Genomic DNA, 17059 nt, shown 5'->3' with positions numbered 1-17059 from the left:
GTTGCCCAGTTTTTCTGGAACTTTGATGCCTTCTTTGTTTCCTTAAAACCTAGTCCCATTTCTCAGTACCAATTCACAGCTGATACATGATGTGGTTTTGCACCTGTGTGGTCTTGTTTTATTACTTTGTACTTCAATAGCATTTTGTCTCATCTGTTGAAGAGCAAGTGAAACTACCGGTAAACAGAAACTTATTCATACCAGGCTACAAGTGAGAACTTAATATATGTTAGCACTTATGGGACATGTGCAGCATAAGTAGCATGCCCATATTATTTTTTTAAAAAGCAAACTTACTGAGCGACCAGGTAGTCCTGGCTCTCCAGCATCACCTTTCATCCCTTGACGACCCTAGGAGGAAGAAATACTGCAAGTTTTAGAAGATGCCATTCATCATGCAAACAGGGCTGGGAAGACTTGGAGTGATTATCCCTTGAATCCCAGCCCCACAGTGTACAGCCCATCCCATTCACCAGACTGGGGGGTTTCTGGGGAAGACTGGACTGCTTCTTCCAGCCCCTTTGTCATTCTTTCCTCTGGTTTACCTACACAGCCTACAACACATGATTTAGTTTCTCAGAATACAGTGACATGATTAACTATCAGAAAATAGTTCAGAGTATGCCAGATAATTGCCTAATCTTTTTAAAGCATAAGAATTTATCTGAAAATGCAGAAAGGCATGTTCCTTCTAAATCACCACAACAATAGTATGGCTATTATTTTTGTGTGTAATCTGCCAGTATTGCAATGCTTGTAAATATGATGTCATGTGTTAAAGCACTTATTCCCAGTATTTTCTACTATGTGACGAACAATGTCAAAACGCAATAGTTAAAGAGTATCTGAGAGCACTAAATATGCTGTGCAGGCTATCTTGCTCTCTCCAAAAACTAGAATGCCTGTTTACTCACTGGTTCTCCTGTAATGGAAAGTCCATTTGGCCCCTGTGGTCCTGGTGGTCCTTGAGGGCCTCTAGGTCCTACATCTCCGTGAGCACCAGGTGGCCCCTTAAAGTAGAAAAAGAGAAACCCATTTGCTAGCTAGCCTTTTATTCTTCCAAAGTGGTTATCTTAAAGAACATACGTAAAAGATGGATTCACATAATATGTTTTCACAAGGTGACAACATTTATAAAAGGCCTGTCTAGAAATCTGAGGGTTCTACTGTGTTTCGGCCCTCTGCCGAAACTCTTTTTTTAGTGCATTTAAAAACACTGGTAGCCATCAGCTGAGGTAAAACTTTGCCTTGCTGGTGAGCTTGTCACATTGTAGCAGCTTTATCCAAATATTATGTAGTTTAAAGGTGTGAAAGATGATAAGCCAAGAGTGTCGGCATTATTGCTTGGTGGCATTATTTGATACAAATATTGGTGCCTCCATTGTCATGTTGGCAAATATTGCCTCAGGTTCCTCCACAAAATACATATGATGAATCAACCCCACATAACTTCCGGGGACAGGGAAGAACAATGCAGCAGAACTGACATCCTTTCTCTTATATCTTCCTCACATGTGTATTAACGATAGAAACTGAAGGCAATGGAAGGGAAGCAAAGTGAGATACAGATATTATAATTTCACATGAATGAGGTTGATTTCAGAGGGAAAACTGTCACAGAGTGAATTCTCAGTAAGATTACTTCTCCCTGGTGTGTGTGTCTATATGGTACAGATATTTGCAAAGATATTTCTTGAATTCACAGTAGACTAAAAATGTAGCATACGATGTGGTTCTAATATATAGAACTAAATACTGATACTTTAACTTTAAATAACTACTTGGTTAAAAGTCTTTTTTTTTTTAAACCCAAGGGAGGAGACAAAGCAGTTACCAAACAATCCTGTGTACGTCTGCTCAGGAGTAAGCCCTACCAAGTTCAATAGGACTTACATCCACGTAAGTGTGTATTTTAGGCAGATACTCACAGAGGGCCCAGTTAAGCCTCTTTCGCCTCTTGGTCCCTTAGCACCTGGGCCTCCCTAAAACAAAAATATGCAAATAATGAGTATAGATAGATGGATAGATAGATAGACGTGGAAGTCCAAGATCATATATGCATGCAAATATTACTTTTTGCAAGTAGCTATATTACTTCTTGCAAGTAGCTGAATGGTGAAGCAGAAGGTTCAGTATGGGCTCATTCAAAGCACAAATAGAGACTAACAAACTTTAGAACAACTTATTGTAGGGCTGTGGGGTTCAAACTGCTCACTACAAGTCTATGATAAAAATACTAAAAACAACAAAGAAAGCTATGAAGTCTAGCTGTGCATAGATGTGGTTTTTTCACCAGACTTGGCAGTGATATTGTTGCCCAATGTACACACAGTGATTATTGCCAGTGCATCAATACTGCTGTAAAGGTTTCAGTAACACTTTAAGCGGTACCTAGAAAAACCGATTTTAGCTCCCAATAGTACAACAAACATTGCTGCCATAGTCATGTGTACAGTTATTGTTGTAGGAATGTGTTGGGTAGTAACATCATCATGATGACAAGAAGCACTCCCCCATTGCACAAAAACAAAAGAAAACCCACATGCACGCCTGGGCTGTTTTTAAACATTGGCTAATAATTTTTAATACAGTAAAGAAATTGTGAATATATACCTCTTCATGCTGCAGGCCTATTATTGTATAACTCTCTACAAATATAGTGTGGAAGGCTATCTGCTCCCACACAGTAATGTCTCACTATTTCAAGAAAAAGATCTCACTTTTTAAAATACACTTTTACTCTGAATGGTGCACACTTCCCCTTCTGCAGCACATTCAACAACAGATTTCTCTTTGTCCTTCCTTAAATTACCTCTTAGGAGTGAAATTAATCTGATCAGAAGTGTGATGATACCATCTCATCAGTTTCACCACTTCATTGACTGGCATGATAGTCGTAGAAGTCACTGTGGTTAGGAAATAGAGGGAAATGGCTCCCCCGCCCCCACAACTCTTCTTCTACCCACCTCCCCCAATACTTTTGTATAATTATCAACCACCAGGCCTCCTCAGTTGGCTCACCAGCCCATTTTGACCATATGCAGTGCTTCAGACTTGCCACCAATCCAAATGCCGGGCTTCTGAAGTGCCAATGGTCAGGAGGGCTTCAAAGTGCCATACAGGGCTGTTTGCAAGTGATCCATTTCCTTACTCCTGTGCTAGAGCATCAACAACCAAAAGCTGATGCTATACTAATTCTGGTGCTGCAGCTAATTTGGCTCCCTGTGCTAGTGTGAAGAGAGAGGTTGTTGCCGTCATCATTGACCTCTGCTTCCTGAAGTCATTGGAGTTCTGTGGATTCCAGTTTGTCTACCAACTCCACCTGGTACGCAGGCTGAGACCCTACCTGCCCGCGGACTGTCTCGCCAGAGTGGTGCATGCTCTAGTTATCTCCCACTTGGACTACTGCAATGCGCTCTACGTGGGGCTACCTTTGAAGGTGACTCGGAAACTACAACTAATCCAGAATGCGGCAGCTAGACTGGTGACTGGGGGCGGCCGCCGAGACCACATAACACCGGTCTTGAAAGACCTACATTGGCTCCCAGTACGTTTCAGAGCACAATTCAAAGTGCTGGTGTTGACCTTTAAAGCCCTAAACGGCCTCGGCCCAGTATACCTGAAGGAGCGTCTCCACCCCCATCGTTCTGCCCGGACGCTGAGGTCCAGCGCTGAGGGCCTTCTGGCGGTTCCCTCATTGCGAGAAGCAAAGCTACAGGGAACCAGGCAGAGGGCCTTCTCGGTAGTGGCGCCCGCCCTGTGGAACGCCCTCCCATCAGATGTCAAAGCGATAAATAACTACCTGACATTCAGAAGACATCTTAAGGCAGCCCTGTTCAGGGAAGTTTTTAATTTGTGATATTTTACTGTATCTTTGGTTTCTATGGAAGCTGCCCAGAGTGGCTGGGGAAACCCAGCCAGATGGGCAGGGTACAAATAATAATATTATTATTATTATTATTATTATTATTATTATTATTATTAATCTGAGGTACTCTACAGAGTCACATGTCTGGTAATCACAATGCAATAATTTTGCTTACAGCAGGTCCTGGAGGTCCTGGAGGTCCCACACTGTCTTGTGTGCATGTGCAAGCATTTGGTAACGATGGGCATTTTGCTTCATCCCTCTGAAAATTAAAGGACAAACATCTGTCATTTCCCTTGAATATTTTTGTAAAGGGTGATCACCAAGAGAATGGTTTCAAATATGTTTTTTATTGTCTGTAGCATGTTTAAATTATATTTTTAAGGGCAGGCAAACAGACAGGAGAGAGAACTGAGACTCAAGGTTGCCTGGGAACCATGATGGCTGGTGTGGAAGTCTTGCTGCTTAGTCCCAAATGCACATTGCTCATGGACGGAGCAAAATACTCAGCAGATGTTTTGCTACACTTTTTATGACTTCCTATATTGTAGGACTTATCCTTAGGACTAAAAGCAGATTCAGATAAATCGATTTACCCATACACATAGCAATATACACATACGAATTAAAGAAATTCATGTTGCTTATGTGTGCCATAGGGGGTTTCTCTAAAGGTCATCCAGAGTTATTGCTTCCATATAATCTGTGACCGATATGAGGGAAAATTCAATACTGTCATCCTGCTTCTGAAACAGTTAATAATCCAACAGAAGTGTCTGATAACAGAAGAGGAGGGGAAACAATATTCTCCTATCATTCTTTCCCCTAGAAGTCCCCTGTGTCACTTTCTGGAGTGTTCCCAACCTCTGTAACAGATTTTCAGGGTTGCTTGGGTTTCAGAAGGAAGGTGTATCAGAAAACCATTCTGAAGAACAAAAAAGAGGACACTTTTGCCGACTTTTACTTTTAACTATGGATTGCTATGATGACTCTACCAATGAAAAAGAGGATGTGTCCTGGAAAAAGAGGACATGTGTCTACTCAGAGTAGACACTGTTTGCACTCATTTGGGAAGAGGGATACTGTATTGAGTTTTCTTAAACAAACACAAACTTTGGGGCAGAAGTCGATAAGAAGTTGCAAGTCTCAAAATGGTACTGAAACAAAAAACATGGAGAACTTTAATAAGATAGTAAATTGCCCAGCATATTTTAGTAGAAACATTTCTTCAGGGCACAAGGGTTCAATTTGTTATTCTTGTAAGACTACATCTCTTTTTCATCTTTTCTCCTCTCTCTGGGCAGAAGCCACACAGTGTCCTCCACTTCACCATCGCTCAACCATTCTGCCTTCCTTATCTGAACTTTTCTTCCACCTTTAGTCCATTACAGATTAGTGCAAATTCACCCTTTTGAGTTTTGCCAGCTAATTTACACTAGCAGTAACTAAAACATGACTATTTCATCATCCCATAGCCCAACTACCCCATTATTCCATCTCTAATTCGACTCTCACATACTCAATTGAAAAACCCCAACAGCATTTATGAGGATATGAATGAGAAGAATAGGGCAAATTTATTGCTTATTTTAAAAATAAACCCTCAAATCTTGACATACGTATGGGAAATGTATCTGTAAGGGATAAAATTGGACTGAAATGTGGCCTGACTGTACCTAAGTTCAAAATAGCAGCATTTATAATATGGTTCTGGTAAAGTATCTGCATTCTTGCCCTCTGAGTCTCAGGATGATTCAGAGTCACATAAGCAATTTGTCATTCCCAACAGGGACCTTTCAAACATTATTCCGCATTGCCCTCTGTGTAGGACTGGCTCAGATTGTTAACATGAGGCTCTAAAAATTATATTTACCCTAGAAGGAATGTCACAGCACCTATCTCTGCTAGTCCAAACAGCATTACATACGATGTCGAAGCTCTGGATCTCTAACTGTAAGACAAAAACACAAATGTCTTCAATGTTACATCTGCAGAAAATTTCAAAAAAATAGTCATGCAGGGTGATATTATGCAATAATCATTTTTGCCATTCAGCTAAGGCAGTAAAATGCTATTCAGCAATACAGCATAGGACAACATTGAATAAATGGTCACTTAATTGCTTACTTTGGATCAAAGACATTTTTAACAAAGCACACATAAGATTTGTTTAAAGCAATAAATGTCTTGCAGCTTTATATATTAGTACATAAAAATAGCAGTGGGAGAAAGTTGTTCAGATAATAGAAATATTTTCCCAGCCAAAGACTATGTGACTCAAGCCCTTTCATGACTGAGTCATGCTACTGTTGACTCATATGTTGAGGCTACTAGATCAGAAGGCCAGCTTCTATTCTACGACAAATGCCATGGGGATATCTTTATTAAGCACACAGATGCATTGTGGGGTTTTTTGATGGAGGTCAGAAAACGCTAACTTGTTTATTTACATTTATATTTTGGTCTGAGAATACTCCAGTCAACTTTTCAGAGCTACAGCTTTTGGTTCATATGGTAATTTTGACTAAAACTTACCATTTACATTGTAACAAGGAGCAACCAAGTTCATCCATCTTGGACTGAACATTTATCCTAAGTCAATATAAAAGGAACTGACTTCATGGCATAAAATTGGTCCAGAGCTGGGCAGATGAGTAGTTTTTGTGATTTGTGATAGTGTCTTGTGTGTAATCCAAAGAGCATTATTTGGTGAAGTAGGGCATCACTAAGAAAACTCCTGCCACAATATATTTGTTTTTAAGATGCCACTTGAGTCTTGATGGTTATTAAATATATCCTAAACGTTGTAAGTAGACTCTTAATAAGGATATCAAAATACATTTTGCATGTGCTTGGAACTGATATAAAGTAAAGCTTGTTACTTACTGTTGCTGTTTTCCTGTCACCTTTCTGTAGTTTACCCAGTATTTCATAGCCATCAGTTGTGATATTTCCACCCTCTTTAATTGGTTTTTCCATTATTTCAACGCAGTCAATGTAAATTTTAGCATTTGTGGGAGTCACAACAATATGAACCTGTAGAAAATTTATTAGAAACATAACTAAATGCATGTATGTTTTTTATACACCTTAGATTTGCTGTTTAAAGTTGTTAACTGTTCTGAAGGAATAGGGGCACTGATCTATGCTTGGGTCCTCCACATGCAAGGGCTTCTTTACTAAGAAATGCAACAGCTCCATATACAAAGTTGTTCTTGGGACTTAAAAGTGGGTGCCCAAGTAAGTTGGTGAGCATTGGTTCAGGCACTAAGGTCTGGATCAAGGTATGTAATTATTTATACAAATGGTTGAGGTGGCTAAGACCAACTATGACCATATGAGTAAAACATTCTCGCAAGATATACTGTAGATAGAAGAATTTAAGTGAGGGTGGGTTTGTTTTGTTCTTTCTTGTCCCAGAACTTTATTTTTCCATTTTTCCTTTCCACACAACAGTGGTTGCATTTGAACAAAATGGGCTCACACGCTCCCCCCACCCCCTCTCCTCCTCTGGCATGACCACAAGGAGATCAAAAGCTTCCACTTCTGTTCTGAGATTAACCACAGTTTAGTGTGTTGTCCAAACCCCAGACTGTAGTTAAATTTAACTATGGCTAATAAAAATAAGACTAGCTCATCAACTCCTTCACCATGATTTGAAGTCAGCATGTTTCCCTAACTATAGTTAATAATCAGTTGTCTAGATTTGGGCAACATGACAAAACTACAGTTAATCAAAAGTGGATGGGAAGGCTTCCAGATTCCTTCTCACAGCAAAGGTGCAGAAGATGGGAGAGCACACAGGCCTGGACAAAAGCTAAGCTCATTCTTGTAATGTTAAATGTTTTTGTGGTCCCTAAAATATGGTTTAGCATTATTTCTGCAGCTGTCCAATGTCTTGGATTTAGCCACAGCCAGTAGAAGTTCCAGTGCACAAGAGTTCCAAACATCTATCCCATTCATAGAAACTGGGTGGAATAGATGGGATGGGGTGGAGAGGATAATGTTCCTCATTTTTACAAGACTAGACTAAGAACTTGAAACATTAGATTTACTTATTCATCTTTTTTTTTTGGAAAAAACTGTGCTACCATCACGTACTAGCATTTCACAAAAGGTATACTAAGAGTTCCATTTTGCATCTCTCTTATCCAATGTAAATATTTTTTTTTAAAAAAATACTATACTTCTGCTAGCTTTGTAACAGTTACATTTTCCATACTGTTTGTTTTGTACACTTTGGAATGAAAGAGTATCTAGCAGAGGCCTTGCTTGGATAAAAGGGATATGCTTCTGTTGGAATACATATATAACAAAATATCACAGGACAGCGCCAAGAGCTGAGTAATACATTTGGACCACAAATCCTTGAGAAATGGAAATACATTCCAGCACTGTTCAGCTTTCAAACAGAAGTTTATTAAAGTTGCCTCCTCAATTGCTTGAAACCTCATCAAGGGTTTCCTGCCATTTTACCACTTCAAGATCTGGATCTGTATTTCGGTGCAATTTCTGATAGTTTATTTCTAATTATAATGTCATTTCTATAGCTGCATTAAGTCATGTTTAGCAGGAAAGAAAACTGTATATCATAGATGTTTATATTTATGATTTCTTAAACATTCTTGACAATTACAAATAAAAAATGAAACATCTGTTTATCCAGAATTAAATCCCATAAATATTTGTTATTATATTATGTGGCACTAAATTGCTGCAAAAATGTGTGTAGATGCACCTAAATAGCTCTCCATGGTGTTATAGCTATATAGATCTGTCCATGTTTGTAGTCAGTTTATATAAAATATCTATAGCCTGCCCTTTATCAATGAAAGTGAGTATACGTTTCTTCTGCTGGAAAGCTAAGGCAAAGGCTGAGGGCCAACCTACAGATTAGAGGCTAATTTCTTTTTACATATTTTTAAAGCAGCTGTGAGAAACTGAGGACTGGCTGAAGGGAGAAGCTACATGACCATTCCTGCTTCTGCTGTTCTGTGCAAAGTAACCCCATCCCAATACTTTTCTCCCGGGAAGGGAATAGATATGAGGACCTTATATCTCTTGCCCTGGTGATGAGACAGTAGCTGCAGGGGGCAATTTTCAGCATGTAAAGAGCAGAAAGCAAAAGCATTTAGGAGCTCTTCCCTTCTGTCAGCCATCTGCCCCCAGTTCCAGCTTCCCGTGTCAGCTATTTTTAATTTTTTTTAAAGTGCTGCAAGGGAGAGTAATGGAACTTCTATCACATGTAGTTAGGTTCATAATGGCGAGACACAGAATAAAAACCATATGGTTCTATAAGAGTTCTTTGATACTGCTTTAATTACTGTATTACTAAGCCAACACTTTCCCAAAGCGTCTTGCTGGATTCATCCACTATCACTACAGCAATGCTACTCAACATCCAAAGAACTGTGCCAAAGCAAATTTTCCACAAGTAGCCAATATTAAGTTAGCTATTTTTCATTGAGTGAACGTATAACTCGTTGAATGAACACCACAAAAATGTTTCATATTTTGGAAGGGTTCAATCCAATTTTTAAAAGTTTGGCATATTCTTAATATTGGATATTTTTTAACATGAAAATTACCATACAAAATATGTTGCAATTTTTTTCTCTTTTGCTAAAGCTAGGTCACTTATTTCATGTGTACACACACACAAACATGATAATTCATTGCATAATTATCCAAACTCATGTGCTGAGTTGTGCTACACATAATAAGCAGATGACAGAAAATATGGGGTGCTGGATGTTGTGAAGCGCCCTAAGATCTATGGTTATAAACTTTGTTATACAAATTTTAATCATCATCATTATCTATGCAGGAAGTGCAATTGTAGACCAGCTCTGAAGGTTCCTTCTCTTTAGCTTTGAAACATTCTTTCTAATGAATTACCTAATCTCCTACTGATGACAAACAATGCAATGGCATTCAGAAATCATAGCAGGCCCATATTATAGTATTTACCACCTTTTAGCTGTGATTCTGAACTCAATTACTTGCAATCAAGCCCCATTGAACTGGACATATTCAATATGTTAAAGGTAAAGGTAAAGGTACCCCTGCCCGTACGGGCCAGTCTTGCCAGACTCTGGGGTTGTGCGCCCATCTCACTCAAGAGGCCGGGGGCCAGCGCTGTCCGGAGACACTTCCGGGTCACGTGGCCAGCGTGACATCGCTGCTCTGGCGAGCCAGAGCCGCACACGGAAACGCCGTTTACCTTCCCGCTAGAAAGCGGTCCCTATTTATCTACTTGCACCCGGGGGTGCTTTCGAACTGCTAGGTTGGCAGGCGCTGAGACCGAGCAACGGGAGCGTACCCCGCCGCGGGGATTCGAACCGCCGACCTTTCGATCGGCAAGCCCTAGGCGCTGAGGCTTTTTACCCACAGGGCCACCCGCGTCCCATTCAATATGTTAACCTCTCATAAATATTCAATCTACATTAACGGTAAAAGCTCAAGAATATTTGCTTGAATTGACTTATAAATTATTAAATCTATCTATATCTACTAACTAGCAAGTATGGTTTTTGTTCTCAAGAAAAATGCTTTTGTTCATAACAATTTGCACACAATTGTCAGCATTTACCTTGTGGAAACTTCCATAAAAGAGTTTCTTAACTTCATCACCTTCAAATGTTACTGTCTGAACCTCTCCTCTTGTGTCCTTGTTAAAGAATGATAATACTTTGCTGGATGCTGGGGGAGGGAAAAAAAATTATTGACTATATGCATGGTTAATTAGTTACAGTTTTATAACACTCCATGCCCCCAGTAACATATGCAGTCTAATTTGATTAAACTTGTCACAAGCAGCAAAGAATGTATTACTAGGGCCAAATCATGAATGTTTATTATCCACTTGTCTCAGGTTTACTAATAAAAAATAAACAGAAATAATACCAGATTCATGGTCATTACACATTGTAAAGTACATTATTTGATGTCTCGGGGCCCAAATAAATATCAACCTATCATAAAACTTTAAGTGGATAGGACATAGCAAAGCTCACTGGCACAGAATGCAAGCCAATTACTGGAGCACGTTGGATAAGTACGCTTTGAGATAAGCCAAACACTGTGTTAAAACACCTGGTGCCAATGCTTGCTGCAGGTGGCTGAGAGATGAATGGCTTCTTGCAGTTCCCAACTTGCCAGTTTCCCTCCCTCAAAACTCAGACACCACATAGAAGTAGCATGATTTATGGCAGTTTAACTCTGAAGGAAGATTATTTCAGTATAAAGATGAAAGCAAAACTTCCTGGTATTTACTTATTCTTTTAACATGCCACCAGAATATGATGAACTAGAGAAACATCTGGCTTAGTTGACTGCTCACAAATGCTGACCAACAAACAATATATCTACTGCTGGAACTCTGCCTGGCCTTTGATTATGCCGATATAGGAGCATTGAATTAACATCCTTCTAGTTGGTGTACTTTGGTGAGCAGTATGTTCATTTCTAGAGTTTGCAAAGTATAATTTCAGATAATAAAAATGGCAAGATCTTTCTCAGTTAGTGGCTGATCCATTCCTAAGAACTTCTATTTTTAAACCTCAGATTAAAGCATTTCCTGGATGATTTCATCCAAATAGAAGATTTCACAATCAGCTGTGGTTTTGCAAACACAGGGTCCAGGCAAATATTATGCAAATTGCACATAACTGTGCAAATTAGTTTCAGTCTACCTCAGAATTTTCTTCCCTGTTGATCTCTGGTGCTGAACAAATATTGGATTGCAACAATAAATATTTCAATAACATCCTGAGCTTGACAGATTGAGGAAGAAAGGATGGAAATTTAGCCATAAAGTTCCATTTAGAGATTCTATTCATACTATAAGCAGGTGAAATCATTCTTACAATCAAGAACAACTCCAACTTGTGGTTTGTAATCTCTGTCTGTTATCTGCCAAATTGCGAATGGTTCAGTGGGGGTGTCCGGGAGAAGGCGGAATAACAATATGATAGTGTAAGCCTTTGGTAATCCATCTGGATGAATCTCCCTATTAAAGAAATCATAGATTACTGCTCATTGAAAATGCATGAAAAAGGCTAAAGAACTCCATAATGTTTCATCTGAAACACAGAAAAGACTGTAGGAAAATGTCAACACGCAGACATCTGCATTACAAATTTCACAACAAAATTGTGGTTCACTCAAGATCCAGAACACACAGACCTTTGCTCAGCAGTTGATCACTCGCTCCACTCAAAGACTGATGTACTGAAGAAGATTAAAAAAGAAATTCTGAGAGGGCTACTTTGTATTTAAGACTGAAAGAAGCTCTTGCCAGAAAGGGAGGAAAGGCTTGTTTAAACTTCCCAATATTCTTCAGTTTGCCTATTTGACTGCTTTTCCTTCTCACTGTAATGAAAAGCATTATGAATCTGAACTGTTTAGGGCGGGTACATAATTTGATTCTTAATCATTCACTAGAACTGTACTAAATTCTAATTTTTCGATAACCAAATGAGATAGCTATCCAGACCATAGACTGAGCCTGTAAGGCAGGTGTGGGGAACTTTTGGCTCTTCAGATGTTGCTAAACTACAACTCCCATCAGCCCCAGCCCAGTTTCCCCATGCCTGCTGTAAGGGGTAAGAGGCAATGGTGACAGAAACTGCAGTGTAATCTTCAGGGTCATTAAGCAACAGGACCCTTAGAATTTGCCTGGAGAGGAGAAAGAGTAGCAGCAGAAATATTTTGGGGAATTAGCTAGGAATAAGAGGCCAATGATGACTTCTGGGAGGCAGTTCAAAAAGGAGAGCAATTCAGGGAGGGGGGAATCAGATGAAAATAAAGCTATGAATCCTCTCACTTAGTACAATTTGCTCCCCTCAAAAACTGTGGCTTTGTCTTGGCTATATACAGAGCACTGGCATGTTTCTGTAGGGCTTATGAGCTGCACCCTCTCCAAACTATGGAACTGTTTTATTCTAATAAACCTTCAGAATTCCTCTCCTACTGGCAAATGAGCTGGTGAGTCTGGGTGAAGAATATCTAGCAGCTAGCAATATACTGTATGGAAGAACTACCATCATGCATCTATAGCTAAAATTTTCCCCACCACTAACCACTAATAGCTGAGTTTGAAACTGAATAATTGCAAAAGATTTCAATTGCCATGTCAATAAAAGCCTGTATAGGTAATGAAGAAAGAAAGAAAGAAAGAAAGAAAGAAAGAAAGAAAGAAAGAAAGAAAGAAAGAAAGAAAGCCTGTATAGGGAATGAAGAAACTAAACATTTTAAGCAATAAGAAAAGTGGTACATTGTTTAAGAAAGTTGCTGCAGTTCCTTTTGAGCATATTTCTTAATGTTGCAGACTAAGCAAAATATATCACCCATCATTCCAGAAAGTTATGTGTTCCATGTAACCACACACAGTCAACTTTCCCCAGTTAAAAAAAGAAAAGAAGAAAGGTAGCACAGCTTACATTGTGGGTTGACTAACAAAGGCATTTTTATTAAGCCTGTATGCCACATAACTGGGGTAGGATCCTGACTGCAAGGAAACGCCTGGTACTGAAGCAAAATACTTCTCCGTTAAGTTGTAAGCTTCCAGCATCCTGAAGCCTGTATCATAAAGGAGAACATGTTTTTCATCATTATTATTATTATGTTCAAAGGGAAAGAGACTTGTGGAATTTAGAAAATGTGAAGACACTTTACTAGGCTGGGAAACTGGTGTATAAATTCTTACCAGGAGAAGTGTACCCATCCAAGTACATGAGAGGGCAAGCTGAAACAGAAAAAGAAACATGTCAAATGAAATAATGAATGAGCCAGCAGCATTGTTGTTGGAAGGTGCACTGGGTTACTGCAGAATCTCCTCCTTTGGAAGTTTTCAGAGTGAGACTAGGCAAGCTTATATATCGCAGATGCTTTGCCTGGTATTCTAAGAGTTTCAGCATGCACCTAATAAGCTGTTGTGTGTACATGGGGCTTTCTGTTGATATTCCCTTTCCAGCGCAGCCCATCTCACGGCATCAGAGGACAATCTGGACACCCCTCTTCATTAAGAGCAGATTTCTGCGGAGGAGGCATGAGGGAATGTGCTAGAAAGGATGGTACTGAAAAGAATGCATACAGTTGTATCTAATTGTGTCCCTCCACTCATGGAAGGCTCTTTGATCACTAGAATCCAATAGGTAAATTTATTCTTAAAAAGATTACAGAGAAGAGTGGCATTTGACTTACTTGAGGTAGCTGTCTCACAAACAAAGGTGATGAGGTTATCCTCAATCTTTTCAAAAGCATCAAAGTCATCAACTATAAAGACATGGCGTTCACTGGGTTTGCTGGCGATCTTGGCCAGTTCATGGTAATCAACATCAGCCACACCAATAACAAAGACACTGAAACCTGCAAATGTAGTATCGATTGAGTTAGTGTCGTTACAAGAATATTTCTACATGTTCTTCTCAAAGATAACATCTAAGCAATCTGTTATGAGGGTATGACATACAACTCAAGGGAGATGTGTAAAGTGTGTACGTTTATCGTTTCCTTTTTAAAAAAGAAAACATCATATCCTGAAGAGGGTAAGTGACTAAATCTGTGGTGCAGGTAGATATTTCTATAAATAAGTGTTCAAATAAAAATCTTACACGTACAACAGAGTTTACCCAGGGTGAAATCCAACACTGCTTGAACAGATTTCCACTTGCACTACATGGCTTCCCCTTCCTCCCAAATCTTCTTCAAAGGATCCCCTGATGTGCAAGTGGAAATCTGCCCTCCTTGTACATGAACAGCACTGGATTCAGTCCACTGCAAAGTGATACTGGATAAATTGGTTTACAGATATCAGACTCTCAAATGTTCACTGATTATTTGAACTGTGTATATTACAGCCTTCCTAACAATACAGAATCTGACATTTGACGAAGTTAGCGGAATTATAGTTGTACAAAGTTATGGCACATAAAAGCAACTTACCAGAATGTTGTATGACAGCTGCAGCTTTCCTCACTTCATCTTGTGACCGGCCATCAGTTACAACAACAAGTACCTTGGGAACTCCTTTCCTCATACCACTTTCCCATGTCAAGACCTTATCTTTGATAAATGTAAGTGCTTTGCCTGCAGATGGTGAAACAAAATTCATTGTGGTGATCAAACGAAAATGATAATCTTAGCAGCACACACATTAACATTGGAATGAAATTAAAAGGTTGTATCCAACTAAGTTATACTCAAAGCAGACTGACAGAAATTAATGTGCCTAAGTTAGTCATGTCCATTATTTTCAATGGCTGAACTTTGGACTCAGCTATACAGCTGCAAATAACATGTTTTAAGTGTGTTGTAAAGTGCATTGTACAAATGTGGCACTAGATGGCGATGGTGAGCTATGGCAAATACAATATATTTTTCAAAACTTTTTTTAAAAACAGCATTTTCACTTCTTTTTCTATGTGTCTAGATTCCACATCTGAGTAGGACTGACATTGGATACAACCCCAAGTCTGTGAAGCATAGAGACCATGTTTATTTTTTTAAAAAAACTGAACTTAAATCCTCCCACAAGTACCTGTTTTTGTGTTCCCTCCTCTATACCGAATATTCTGAAGTGCTCCTAGTGCTTGTGCCTTATCATCATATGTATTCAAATGGAACTCAGACTTTGGATCATCACTGTATTGCACCAAAGAAACCTGAAACAGAAAATTAAATCTGGCATTAATGGAATGAATGCTCCAACAATGCAATTTTGTTCAATACCACGGGGGGAGGGGAGTGGGGGTACAGGAAATATTAATGAAGGATTTGGCACATATAAGAATGATTTAGTCCATGATTTGGAAGATGTGGGTGTGGTAGTCAGTTAAACAGTCTGCATCACATACAGGCTTACCTGCTTACTGGCAGTTATTACATGCATGTGATGAAAGGGTTTTTCAAACAGCCAAGCTGTCATTTGCAAGGTATGGTTTCTACAGTCTAACAAGCATTTCACCATACTACAAAGTAAAGGAAGCACACACATACACCCCACACTGCTGAAAATCAGGCCACCCAAACTTTGAATGGCTTGCAAGTAGGAAAAACGATAAGAGCCAACCCACCAAGAACAGAGTGGCAATTTGTCCAGGGTAGAAGGGTGTAAAGGGCAAAATGTAGCAAAATATTGTGTACCTGTGCTACTCTTTTAAAGAATATTCAATCCTATGAGGGTCAGAATCAGTTTTGCCTCAAGCTAGCTAGTTTTGCCATTTGTTGAGGGTGGGGAAACTGAAGGTCTAGTGAATTGACTAATGCAAGGATAACAAATGTGGTACCCTGCAGATGCTAAGGACTGCAACTCCCATCATCTCAGACTACTGGCAATGGTGACTGGGGCTTATGTCCATTAGGGAAGCATAAGTGTCTCCCTCTTACTGTATCTTCATCCCCGGAATCAGCAAAATGCCCATCCATGAGCTGGAGAACACTTATGATCCACGCTTTTATGGTCATGGAAAGGGGATGATGCAATCCATAGCGCAAGCATGAAGACAGAATCTGGAAACATGGGCTACAGACTGAATCACTTTTCTAGCTTTGGTTGAAATTGAAATCTAGCAGCTTCTTTTAAGAATCTTTAGAGTCTTGGTTTCTCTTGTTTATTACTGGACAGGAAGAATAGACAAACCTGAATTCCAGCAGGGTTGATTAGGTCAAAGGCTCCAACTGTATTAAAAACGAATTTCAGCACTTTGTGGAAATTGTCATCTCCAATACTCCAGGAAGCATCAGTCAAGAAGACTATATCTGCTTTGGCTCCCTTGCATACTGAAAAGTTCATTGGATTCAGTTAAGTCATCTGACACATACAGAATAATTAAGGACACTGAGATGATAATTTGAAGAACAGCATGTGTCAAGCTTTTCAATGTAACATATAGAATACATCTAAAAAACCGTTCCCCCCCCCCATTGGAATTTATGAAAAATACATTCAAAGGCTCAAATGCACCAAACATGTTTATAGAACTCAGACTAAGAACACAAACATGAACGCTCTGGAAACGTAAAAGACAAAGGAATATATGGGAAGAGTCAAATACAGTTTTAAGCAGAACTTACTTCTCTGTTCACAAGCTAATATGAGCGCCCTAAATTATAGTAACATCAGAGCCTTTAGTCAACAGTACTCTCAAAGCCCTGCTTTCATAGACATGGCAGAAATAAGATAAATGC

At 39.3% G+C, this 17059-nt stretch overlaps 1 protein-coding gene across 13 annotated transcripts in view; it reads right to left on the bottom strand.

The window, feature by feature from the left end:
- COL12A1 (collagen type XII alpha 1 chain) overlaps positions 1–17059 on the bottom strand; it is a 111483-nt gene that overhangs the window by 17058 nt on the left and 77366 nt on the right. For all 13 annotated transcript variants that reach the window (XM_028722784.2, XM_077926217.1, XM_028722782.2 and 10 more), the window contains 14 exons: positions 16512–16651; positions 15411–15534; positions 14816–14959; positions 14075–14239; positions 13578–13616; positions 13312–13450; positions 11737–11879; positions 10461–10570; positions 6755–6904; positions 5742–5819; positions 4044–4130; positions 1929–1982; positions 915–1010; positions 298–351 (listed from right to left, as the gene is read on the bottom strand). In XM_028722784.2, coding sequence (XP_028578617.2) covers positions 298–351; positions 915–1010; positions 1929–1982; positions 4044–4130; positions 5742–5819; positions 6755–6904; positions 10461–10570; positions 11737–11879; positions 13312–13450; positions 13578–13616; positions 14075–14239; positions 14816–14959; positions 15411–15534; positions 16512–16651 — 1523 coding nt within the window. The remainder of the gene's footprint in view (positions 1–297; positions 352–914; positions 1011–1928; positions 1983–4043; positions 4131–5741; positions 5820–6754; positions 6905–10460; positions 10571–11736; positions 11880–13311; positions 13451–13577; positions 13617–14074; positions 14240–14815; positions 14960–15410; positions 15535–16511; positions 16652–17059) is intronic.

Source organism: Podarcis muralis, chromosome 3 (assembly GCF_964188315.1).
Source record: "Podarcis muralis chromosome 3, rPodMur119.hap1.1, whole genome shotgun sequence".
Taxonomy (NCBI): domain Eukaryota; kingdom Metazoa; phylum Chordata; class Lepidosauria; order Squamata; family Lacertidae; genus Podarcis; species Podarcis muralis.
Note: the sequence above shows the minus strand (reverse complement) of the source record. Positions and strands in the feature narration are given on the sequence as shown.